Below are 12,912 nucleotides of genomic sequence, written 5' to 3' on the forward strand. Positions count from 1 at the left end.
CTTCCACATCATTGCATTCTGTTTTTATTCACAATTTGTACAGTGTCCCAACTTTTTTGGAATCGGGTTTGTATGTGTAATTAAGGCCTGTGTGTAATAACAGAGTGTAAATTGTAATTACCTCTTGTGGGACTAATAAAGGATACATTATTATTATTATTATTATTAAACTAATTAATTTGCTAAATGATCCCTGATATGCCCTTTGAAAAACATCACAAGTAAATTAAAATGTTAAAGTCCCAAGAAAGTCAGAAACCATACCAGATCTCCAGTGTCACTTACCAATGGCATCAATCTCATCCATAAAGATGATGCAAGGCTGGTGGTCCCTGGCATAGTTAAACATCTCTCTGATCAGCCTGGCGCTCTCACCAATGTACTTGTCCACAATAGAGCTGGATACAACCTGTGGCACACACACAGACATCAGTTGACTGTCTGCAGTGTGGTAGTACACCCTGAAATTGGCACTGACACTCACCTTGAGAAAGTTACAGTCCAGCTGACTGGCCACTGCTCTGGCAAGAAGAGTCTTCCCAGTACCTGTTACAGGAAAATAAATAAATAAATCACTCATCAATATTAGACTAGGGCTGCAGCAATTCTTTAGTAATTGTGTATTCAACCATTGATTGATTAATTGGATAAGAAATGTTTTTGCTTCATAGTAAATAGCAGTAGTGGATATATAAAAAAGGTTTCATTTTTAGAAAAAGCAACCATTTTATTGCATACAACAACAAGAATAGATGCTGATATTTTTAATCGAAATCTTTTTTGGCCCCCTTCCCCTTCATGCCTCTGGGTTTTACACTGCTTATACAAAAAGAGCTATTCACTTAGCTCAGACACCGACTGCACAAAGCTTTAAGCACGGCTATTCAACAACAGTATTCTGGGGGACACATGTTCAGAAGGTTGATCTGAGTGAACTTTATGAATGAATGAAGAATGCAGACATCATCTGCATGTTAAGTAGCCATGTGCATGAGGCGCTGGTTTGTCTCTGCCAGCAGCTACGTTTACAGAGAGCTTTCTAAAAAAAATTCTAGCAAGTTTTTTTGCAGAGCCTCCGTAACAAAGCAAATCGTTACGAGAGACCTGACATCACGCGATGCTTCCTGGTGCACCGACAGAAAGGTGCTAGGGTGGATTTTCCGCTCACAGGCTCTAGGGGGGAGCGAGATGACCGCCATTCAACCCCAAAAAAATATTCAGTCAAGGTAAATTAATCTTAAAAAACTGCATTTAAACGCCAGATGAGACACTGCATGCAGAAATTAAAGCTACCGTGCTATGACCAAAACTTTGTATCACTTTATTTTTTAAGATTCTAGCAGTTTCCCGGTGTATCCTTTATTTTGATGTCTTTATATAAGTTTATAGTGGCTTATTTTACTGTCAGTATTCAGCACTATCAGAATATAAAAAAAACAAAAAGTTTTGAGGTCATCATGTTTGCTAAAAGTTTTCATTACTTAAGGGTTTGTTTGGCTCCGCAACATTATACAATGTTATATGAAGGAGAAAGCATGAAACAGTTACAAAATATAAACTATTTCTTTTATTGTGCAAATTTCAAAGTAGTAAAATAAACTTCAATTAAATAACTACACATACCAACAACTTAAACATACTTACTTAAAAAAAATAGCTGTATGATTGAAGTTTAAACACTATCTTGACTTCAGGTAAAGTAAGGTTGTTGTAGAAAAGTGGGTGAAGCTCCGCTGTCAGCTTGCTTTGATGTGTGAATAATTTAAGTGGTATGGCGGAAGTATTTCGACAAGGCAGGACATCTAAAATCCAGTGTTTTAATAATTGCTCTGAACCCGTCTTTCTCAACACCCTGTAGTACGACCGTAGGTGGATTGTCACTGCATTCATTAGGCTGCTCCAGTGCATGCTTGAGGTGACAGGTCTTAACGTTAGCACAGCTGAGTAAAGCCTTCTTTTTTGACTGTATAAAGCGGTACCATGTGTTTGGCTGGGTAGATAGTGATAGAGTTGTTAAAAAATAAAAAATAAGTATTTTTCTGTCGTATGGACTCTATCTAGCCAACGAATCTTGAAGTGACATTTGGCTTGACTTTTCTTTTGCTTTCCCTGTGTTACCTACTGATGTGGAAGGCGTTGACCTTAATTCATACATTATAGATATTTCAACACATGCTTGTGGCTAAAGTGGTGGATTTTTTGGAAACCAAAAAAACTCCAAACGGACAAGGCTCCTCTTTTTGGCACAAGTTCTCCTGTTTGTGTTCTACTACTTCTGCAGCTTTGATTTCTGAACATTTTATGTCTATCCTAGCCACCTTCACTTTAAAATAACACTAGGGCACTAAGGTTTACCCTCACAACGCCTTGCAGTCGCACCATGCGCGTTTAGAAGCGCAGCATTGAAAAGGGTCCTGTCTGAAACAGTGTCACACATCGTAGCAATCTGAACATTACATAATAAAATACACTGGATGGCAGTATATTTAAAATTCAAATCGAAAATAAAAACCAGTACTCTGTGTGTACCGGTATACCACCCAGCACTATTACCTTGTGCAACTTGTCTGCTTGAGTTTGTTTTTTGCAAATTAAAATGATCCCTAACCGTTTTTGCTGTCTTACTATTTTTGATCTCTGCGGTATACATTGTAAACATTGTTAAAAAGAAGCTGTGAGGCAAAGAATTTTTCATCGAGAATTGTTATGAATTATTTGAGTTACTCAAGGAATTGTTTCAGCCCTACACCAGACACGGGTATTTAAAAAAAAAGGTTACTCAAATCTGTTGTCATTAAACTACTGACCTGGAGGACCATAAAGCAAGCAGCCTTTAGGTGGGATGATCCCCACTCTCTGGAAGAGCTCAGGGTTGGTCAGAGGCAGCTCAATCACCTGCAACAAAATAAAAGCAGCAATATTTTGGACTCAATGAATAGATAATAAAAATCTAAATGTATCTGGTTTAAGAATCCTTACAATCAAAGCCACCATACAACCACATACACATATCAAAATGTGAGTAAAATAATCTAAAAAACAGTCAAAACTCAAGAAGTCTATCCTGCTGAATAATTGTTGCAGCTTTGTTGTACCTCTCTCAGCTCACGGATCTGTTCAGACAAGCCTCCAATTTCAGAGTAGGAGACGCTGCCAGGGTCCTCATGGGACATGTTGTACACTAGAGGATCCACCTCTCTGGGCAGGTACCTTTGAAAGAACAGGAAACAAATAATGAGCACTCACCCATCACCAGCTGTTTAGATGGTTTGCGTAAACCACCATGCACTTGGTTTGTGGCATTTATACATTGAATTGAGCTTCAAAAGGCACACACTCATTTGTAAATTTTCAATAAGTTACCTACACAAAGATAAGCTGTATTACTTTATATACATTGACTTTTCCGTAGTGGGTAAGGTGAGCCACCTTGCTATTGCTCACATCACAAAATACCCTGTTTAAAAAAAAAATCTTCTGGAAAAAAGCAGTGGTATTATTACCCACAGAACATGCCATAGATTTAATCTCTGTGTTGCGGCCATCATTGTCTAATTAAATTGATCACAAGACAGAAATAAGTCACATCAACTGGCTAAGCACATCAACTAAACAATTACCTGGAGGAAAATTTATGTGCATAAAAAATTATGAGAACATCAGTCTTAGTAGATGATTGAACCCCTTGTTTGATACAAATGATAACAGTGTCACATGTGCTATGAAAAAACTGAAACAAGCCACATGTAAAAGGGCATAGGCCAAGCTAGTTTACCAGTATAATCCAGTTTAGTGTTCAGCAAAAACAAGTGTACAGTTTGCCTGTGATGCTAGTTTACCAATTGTAAGTGATGATTATAGCCAGCCTACCTCATTATAGTGAGTGTAGTCATGTCCAAAGCCACTCTGGTGCCTGGCTTCAGCTGTGACTTGTCCAGCTGGGATGAAACATATCACAGATTAGTGGACACATACTAAACACTGAAATCAAAGATTTATGAAACTGCATTGTGTTGGCAAAATTTTTTATCCTATCCTTTTTTATTATTAAAGATTTTCCATGACAAAAAAAGAAAAGAAACACACAGTACATAACGTGAATACAAATTAGTGACAGGACAAACTGAAAAAATTGAATACAAGGGCGGGAGGTGGGGAATTACAGTGTTTTGAATATTAATAAAGTGCTTATATTATGCTGTTCGGCTTTTTCCCCCCTTTCCTTTATTGTGTCATATCTTTTTTTGGTTAATGTTATAGGTTTACAAAGTGAATAAAGCCAAAGTCCTCTCCAAAAGGGACTTATCTCCAACAGAGACCACTGCTCACAAACTGCTCCATCCAGGTGTTGTCCAGCCTTTACTTCCATGACAAACGTGTGTCACTTTGTAACACGTTGTAATGCTCGCCTAGCTGCTAGAGTGGCACGCCCTCCTATTCTGCTCTACATAATGGCTAGTTGTCCTTACCTAGCTATTGCGCATGTACGACTCCAAACAAAAGTTGAATAGAAGTAAGATACCTCACTCAGTAGCTAAAAGAGGGAGCTCAACACACAGGGTAAAAAAGGAGCTGCAGCAATGTGCAGAAAAACAAAAATGTTTTTTGAAAATTAAACCATGTAAACCTATAGTAGTTAGGCAATTATTCGAATTTAAATCGCGATCACGATTTTGACTTTCCACGATAAAATTTCCGTGATTAGAGCGATTTGTTTATTAAAGCGTAATTTCATTGAACGCTCTGTTTTTTTTGCAAAGCCAATCTACCGCTCCTTAAAGCCATCTGCTCATGAGCCAGTCAGAGTAGTTCCCTGCACCCTGTGCAGCTTAGTTTCTAGATGTAGACAGTCACAGAGGACAGAGTAACGGGAGGAAAACTCAACAGATAGTCGGTTATACGTTGGTCTTAAGGTTTACCAGTTTACCAGTAAACGCAACATTTTGTTCCGTCTGTTGTTTTTCAGACAACAGCAGTGACCAGTGCTAGTTGGTGCTAGTTTGCATTTGTTAGCAGTTAGCTCCTCTAGGACGCACCGGTGCTAATGTCCTTGCATCCGCTGTAATGCTGTTTATATGGATATGGTTTAATTTTGCGTTACAAGACAGATTTCTTCTGTAAAGCCGTGCCTGTGTTGAATCTCTCCTCCACTGTCTCTCCTCTTACTCTCCTCGCAGCCCTGCCACACATAATTCTCTAGAAATAATAGTATATTAATCTTTGAAAAAGTGTACCTTCATTATTGTGCCGCTATTGTTTTAGATGAAAATGGTCTCAGAATGAAAATATTATTGTTTATCACAATAATTTCAGTGACAATTTATTGTCCAGCAAAATGTGTTATTGTGACAGGCCTAGCAAGGCGTAGTGTGATAATTTTTGCAGCAATTTACATTTAATGCCTTGGAGGTCATTACCAAACAAACATATGGCTGTGTTGTACAATTACAATATATTTACCTTGAACCATATAAAGTTTAAAGCAATGTAAAGAATACACAGCCAAAATAATGGCTCCCTGGGAAAAAGTTACCATGAAGCCCCAAACCAAACTTGATGACCAACTTCAAGTTTTATGCCCTTACGTATAATAAACGTTGACAGTTTCTAAATATTTGGGTCCAGACACAAATTAATAAATGTTTGGTAAGTTTGTAAGGACGTCCCAATCATCATTTTTGATCCCCGATCTGATGTCTAATTAGTGAATATCTGCTAATAGTGAGTGCCCTACCGATACTTGTCTTTGTTCAGATAATGGGGCAGCACAGCGTTTTTTTTGTTTACAAAAATAACCAAGTGATCAAAGTATCTAAAATGTCTTAAGCTTAATACATTTCATTTCATGCAGCTAGTGTGTCTTTTCTCTCAACATCAAAACAGAATCCCACCCCCAACCAAAGAATAAACCGTTTCAAGTTCCTTGCTGGACAGCAAATACAAAACTCAGTGATGCCTCTTGCGCTTAATAGTCAATCTTTGATTAAAACTAAACTTAGTGACACATCTTGTGTTTAATGGTCAATCTTTGATTTTGTTGTCGCGTAAAAGCGTGGTTTCCTGGAGAAATGGATGGAAATGATCAGAGTAAAGTAAATGGTAGAGGTCGGGGAGCAAAACAAAAACTAAAAAAACACTATTCTTAGATGCATTGCGATTCTCTCTAGAACGACTGGATGCTTAATTCTGATAAGTTAATAATCTATTATTAAAAAAATAAGATTACTTTTTTTTTAAATGTGTTGATTTTTATTTAAAAGTTAAATAAGTCAATTAAGAATTCTAAAAATTAAATTAGTTTGCCCGCTGCGCTAAAGAAAACTCTAAAACTAACTCTAAAAGCTGCTGTATGGCATCACTTTGGGTTCTATGAGGTCGAGCGGAAGCTGGACAAGACCTTCACTGTGTGTAAAGTGTGTGAATCACATACTTTGGAAAACAACAAATCTACAAAACCACATTTCTCGATACCACTCAGAGTTGAAAGTAAAGCGACCCGTTCCAGATGGCAGCCAGAGGACAATTGAGCAAGCAATGGCACAGCTGTCACCGAACTTGTATAGGGCCAAATGGATTACTAACTCCATTGCAAAATTTAATTCAGTGGATTTAATACCATACTCTGTTGTAGAGAATGAGGGTTTTGGGGAGATGGTGCATACTTTGAAGCCGGGGTACAAGATACCTTGTCGACGGTACTTCATCAACACTGCAATCCCTATACTCTACGTTGAAACTAAATCAAAAGTTTTGGATACTTCAGTCCATACTCTGTTATAAAAAATTTATTTTTTTAACATTCTATATTTTATTGTGCTGAAATGCAACCCGCACTGATTATTGCATTGTTTATAGAAAGTCATTTTGAAAATAAAAGCCTTTTCTCTAATAAAATCTTAAAGATAATTCATCTGCTGGTTTTCTTTATCATCACAAACGTAAAAAACTCATATTTACATTTGTAATTTTTTTAGAATTGGAAATTTATATCAAAAAAATGTTGCAACGAGATGCAGTGATAATACGTTTAGAATCGAATCGTTGGCCTCTGAATTGGAAACAAAAGGTGCCAAGAGAGTCCCAGCCCTAGTAAACGGGCTCAATGCTGATCCCCTATCAGTTATATAAAAAAAAAAGCTAAATCGTCTCCGATCCAATCGAGATCAAGATATCCCCACAAGTTTGCAATATATTTGTACAATTTGCGTTTTTGTTGAAAATCTGGACTATCAGTCTCCTGAAAAAGGATAAAAAATAAAGTCCCCATAACATTTGGTGACCCACCAATGAGAGAAGATAATACATCTAATTACAGGACACTAAGCACATTGGTGTTCAGCACCTACCTGTCTGCGGCATCCAACCACGTATCTGGGTCCGTTGGTGGCCTTGACAATGACTGGAATAAAAATTTTAAAAATGCATTAGCGTCACATGTCTGAGCTAATCACAGTGTGTCACAGTCACAGATTGTTTTGGATTTTTGTTCAGAGATTTTTTAAGCGGTGCCAAGCTTAGATAGGGCGGGTCTTGCGTAATACAAAGCCTGTCCTAGAGCACTTTCAAATTATGTAAATGAAATCAAAAATCTATGACGAATGCTGTGCTTTTGTAAACAATTGTGTGCTCTACTAAACAATAATCATAGACACATTGAATATGTCATCATAATTTCACGTGCACAGGATATCTATACTATTAGATTTTATTTATAGTATCAATTCATAACAAGAATTATCTCGAGACATTTTACAGATAGATTAGGTCTAGACCACATATTTACAAGGACCCAACCGTTCTAGTTCCCTCCAGAGCAAGCAACAGTGGCGAGGAAAAACTCCCTTTATCACAAAACTTATCTCTATAAGTGAAAGGTGTCCATAATCCATTTGTTTTTGTCATGGTCTCATCTTGTTTAATTTAAAAAACATTTTTTTTTTTTTATTTAAAATACATTTTCACCGCGGCTGTTTCTTAAACTTGGCAGATAAATCCCAATGGAGGATTGCCGTGAAAAGATACAGGTATAGCAATTTTCTGTTCATGTGAACAGCGCATGCTAAAGTTCAGTGCAAATATGGAATTGGTACCTAAACGGCCTGTCTCTAACGGACAGAAAAGCAACGCAGATTTTGGTGCCACTTAAATGCTTGCTCTGCTCACTGATGCTTCAAAACAGAGGTTAGAGGCAGGTAATGTTGCCTACTGTTAGTTAGTATCTGGCTTAAACACAAACTGATTAAAATGCTGACAGCTAAACTATGTAGTGTGACTGCATTTCACTGTAAAGAATTCCAACACAGGGACGTAAACAGTCTGCTGCTAAAGATATGAGCTAAAAGACCCAAACTAGCACTTGGTTATTGTTTTTGTCAAAAAACACAGACCTGACTAAATGTTGCGTTTACTTGAAACTGCTAAACATCATGGTGCACTGAAAGTAATTGTAAAATACCCTTTTTTCATCTGTATTTGTCATTTAACAGCAATTTGCTGGTGAAAAAAAAAGGTTACTGTTAAAAGTTTTTGTTATAACATTTTTGATGAATCATTTAAATTCCCTTTTTTGTGCTCATGTGATCTGTGACTCAAAACCGTGACTGGACCTGTATCGCAAGTTTTGTGATCCGTTACACCCCTATTGCCTACCTTGACAGTAGGTAATTACCAGTGGAGCAATGGTGAAAGATGAGCTGGACTCACCAGGGTGCTGTGAGCAAGTCTCTAGTGATCGACAACTAGTTAGGTACAGCCTCAAAGCGCCCATATTATGCCAATTTTCAGGTTCATAATTGTATTTTAAGTTTGTACCATAATAGGTTCACTTAGAAAAAACACCATCTTTTTGTTCTACTGCACATTGTTGCAGATCCTCTTTTCACCCTGTGTGTTTGGGTTTCGGTTTTAGCTACAGCGTGAGACCTCTTAATTCTATACTATCTTTGTTGGGAGTCGCACATAAGTCTCAGTAAGATCACATCAGCTAAATAACTCTTCATCAACTTTGGCCAGTACAAGGCAGGATTAGCTGGGAGACTTGTTTTAAACGAGGGCGCACTTGTGGAATACTTGCAGAACAGGGACATTTAAATTGTTCTTTTGGAGATTAAATTTCAGCCAATGGCCATTCATCCTTGTGTTCATGGTTTTTACAAAGAACTGGGGGGGCGACAGCCCTCATCACTGTGTTTTTTTCTCATTGAGAAAGAGCTATAATTAGCAATAATAGCTAATTAGCATGCTATGGTTGGGCACCTCAACTCGGGTTGTGACGTAGAAAGTCGTGCAGATTTTGAACAGCTCACCGGGAGACTGAAGGCAGGACATATTCAGAAACCTGTCTCTCACTCAAAAGAGCATGGATAGTTTTTTTCCAAGTTTGTATGCGTTTGGATGCACCAGAGACACACATGTTTTCATAAGATGGGCAATTTAAGGCACAGTGGTGCTAAAATCCTCTCAGCCTAAAATCATTTTGCCCGTACTACCTGAGCGGCACTAGTAAATGTAAAATGTCTGCCAATAAACTTACATTTCTCCTCGGTCAGCTGTTTGAGCACTTCTCCAACAATCTGCAAGTAAGGAGGCACAGATGTGGTTAGTAAAGACAGGATCAAATCAGCCTCTGATCATCTCCCTCCTGTTTGTCTAATTAGGTCCCTTCCACTGTCTTCACCCAAAGAACCCTCTCCTTTCTCTTGAGAAACAGACAAACATTGTAGATTTCATAGACACAAAACTCTACATTAGGAATCCACAGATCATACTTTTTAAGTGCTAGTACCAGGGCTCTTACAATATGGAAAATAAAACTGAAATTGCGATACTCAGCTCCTGTGAGAAGGCAGAATCGCGACACACCCCTTTAACTCCCAGAGTTATCCTTCCCGTCCAGAGCAAATGCTACCACATCTTTTTTAAACAAGTGGCGTGTTGTGGCAAAGGGAAAACCAGGGAATGGTTAGCCTACTAGGGTTGGGCGATGTCCCCTAAATTGGCACTTGATCAGACATACATTTAAATGCCCTCTGTAGCAAAGTGTCTTTGCTAGTTTGAGACGCAGCTGTCAATTTCTCGTCCACTAGGATTAGCGTGTGTCTGACAAAGTGTGTGTGTGTGTGTGTGTGTGTGGGGGGGGGGGGGGGGGGGGGGGGGGGGGGGGGGGGGGGGGGGGGGGGGGGGGGCGTGGCATCACGATGGTGGCTCTTCCATCCAGTCCATGCACTGTACTTACTGGTGAACCTACTAGTCTTCAGAAAATACAATTTGTTTGTTAGAAGAGCAACTATCGTTAAATTGGAGGCAATACAAAAACCAGGAGTCTTCCAAGTCTCATATCAAATGCACTGCCATACAGTTGGCAAAGATGGGAATTTACTGTCAGCTCAGACATTTGACACACGCAACGGTACCGCTTCCTGACTTTGGAGAGAGGTAACAGCAGAGACTTCTTTGAAGAAAAAATAATAATACATATAGGCTGCTAAATATACAACCATTTACCTTGTAAAATAGTGTCATCTTTCTCTGGCTCACTCCTCACTCAATATTTACCACACTGGGTGTTAGATACCCCCCCTTTCATTGTAGTCTTATAACCTTCTATATGATTGCTATTTCAGTGTAAACAAAAACTACAAGAGCGAGGTAGACCCTGTATGGGGTTGGGACAACAATGTTATAATTCATAATAATAACAATTTAATAAACAATTTGTTTACATTTCTGAATGTGCATTTGTCAAGCACCATCTAATTAAAATGTGACTGAACTAAAATAAAATAACACTTGTATTTTCTTTATTTATGCCCAAACCATTATCAGGAAAATAAGGGAAATGTAAAAAAAATGCATTGCACACAGATTTAAGATGTGCAGTCAGTGTCTGACTTTAACTCAACGGCCAAGTTGGCGGGCAGATGAAAAGATCCACTGGCCAAGCATATTTTTTTACAGGGCAAAATATTAAATTGCATTTTTTTTATAACTTAGGCCTACATGACAAAACATTACGGGTGGGGTTGCAAGTCCCGCTGGTAACCGTTTAACCAACAAGTTATCAGTTAAACCAATACATTTTAAAGTTTTATGCAGGAAAGTGGCTGCGTGCCTCAATGACAATGCACAGAACTAGCCTACAGCTGTCTGCAGACACAGAGTCAGAAAGTGTGTCAGAGCCTCCCAGACAGGCAAACTACAACTCTGTTTCCTGCTTGTTGGTAAATTAAATCATTTTGTTTTCTTTTCCAGGGTACAAGCGGCCGAAACGGGTTTTCCTCAGGAGGGTGGCTGGTGAGGATGCCTTCTTTGCGGTTCCCTAGGGAGGTGTTCCAGGTACGTCCAGATGGGAGGAGGCCTCAAGGAAGACCCAGGACTAGGTGGAGAGATTATATCTCCAACCTAGCTTGGGAACGCTTCGGAGTCACGTAAAAAAAAAAAAAGTTAGATGAATTAACTGTACTGTCCCGCAGGACTTGTCCTTGTAGGCTAATGCAGTATATTAAACATTTTTGACCTAATTATTTGCAATGAAATGACACTCGTCTGTCGGCTCATACAGCGCTGCATCCACGCTCTGTGCATGTCCTTGAACAGAGCGGTTGAAAAGAGGAGCTTGGCTTTGTGGCTGAGACACAAATTAACTATTAGTTTAAAGCTTTTACTCTTATACACAAAAGGCACGCCCACTTTAATATATACTGTATATTTAAACATATCTGTGGTCAAGATCAGTGCCTCGCTGTGTTGTATTAACTCTGAAACTTGCTCTTTGAGTCCTTCACATTTTGCGGTTAGTCCGAAATCTAATTTTGTAAAATGCTGCCACACTGCCGATGTCTTCGACATGGTGGAGGAGAACCGACTGTTAATTAAACACTTACAATTAAATAAATGGTCAGCAAACCACTAAACCAAGGCTTTCTGGTTCTTTCTTTCTTTAATCTGTCCCCAGTGGGTTGGGCTAATCAAGAAAACAAGGGTGTTGTTCAGAAACAGACATGCTCTGAAAACACCCCCACGGTCTATGGGTGGAAATTAACAAGGAAATAAATCGACCAATCAGAATTTTAATCGACCAATAAATCAACTAGTCGAGTGGGAGATTACAGCCCTACTGTTTTGCCTTGATTTTGGCCGACCTGACATGCTCAGTCGGAAGGAGATCACTGCTGGCAGTTGGACTCAAATGACCAATCTGATTGGTGGAGTGCAAACCCGGAAACGAAGAGCGGGAATACTGCTACTAGAGTCTCTCAAAATCTGACTAAAATCTTTTAAAAACTGATCTTTGTCAATCTGAAATGAAGACAGATTCCGCAATTGCATGGAATATTTCATGCTTAAAATGTTTTCAGAAACACGTTTCGGTGAGTAAAATATAATATTATATCATCAGATAAACATTCATGCACATTCAGACTCCGACGCGCAGCATCTGGGGAAACACAGGGTTCAGTTTCTTGCCCAAGGGCACTTTGACATGGGACTGCAGGGCCAGGGATTGAACTGCCAACTTTCTGATTGGCAGCCACCCCATAAATATAAAAATGTGAGATTGTATACTGAACAAGCCACCTTGAACGTCTTATTTGACTTTCCAGAGAAACCAGTCCAATCAGCTGCCGGTTTTCATATTTGGGTGACAATACAAACTAGCGCCGCCTACTGTTTGCCACTGTTTTTGACTAAGTCGGGGAAACTGATCAGTCCAACTGCCTTTTCTACCGAGGGTCGGCAGTCTGGATGGTGTCTGGGGCTTTAGGCTCTAATGGCGTTTTTCCACTGCTGGTAACAGCTTGCCTCGCCTCGGCTCGCCTTGGCCCATTATACTTACGTTTTCCATTGCAGATTGAGTAAAGCCTCAGCGTGGCTGGTCACTATAGCAACGCGTGATGACGTAATTTTCAGCGC

At 39.1% G+C, this 12,912-nt stretch overlaps 1 protein-coding gene across 1 annotated transcript in view; it reads right to left on the reverse strand.

Annotated features, from left to right (window-relative positions):
• psmc6 (proteasome 26S subunit, ATPase 6) overlaps nt 1-12,912 on the reverse strand; it is a 24,448-nt gene that overhangs the window by 10,125 nt on the left and 1,411 nt on the right. The window contains exons 3-9 of the mRNA XM_034900446.1: nt 9,533-9,572; nt 7,347-7,399; nt 3,871-3,938; nt 3,096-3,210; nt 2,808-2,895; nt 485-546; nt 286-409 (exon numbers count right to left, since the gene is read on the reverse strand). Of these exons, the coding sequence (XP_034756337.1) occupies nt 286-409; nt 485-546; nt 2,808-2,895; nt 3,096-3,210; nt 3,871-3,938; nt 7,347-7,399; nt 9,533-9,572 (550 nt within the window). The remainder of the gene's footprint in view (nt 1-285; nt 410-484; nt 547-2,807; nt 2,896-3,095; nt 3,211-3,870; nt 3,939-7,346; nt 7,400-9,532; nt 9,573-12,912) is intronic.

This window comes from Etheostoma cragini, chromosome 18, assembly GCF_013103735.1.
Source record: "Etheostoma cragini isolate CJK2018 chromosome 18, CSU_Ecrag_1.0, whole genome shotgun sequence".
Taxonomy (NCBI): Eukaryota; Metazoa; Chordata; class Actinopteri; order Perciformes; family Percidae; genus Etheostoma; species Etheostoma cragini.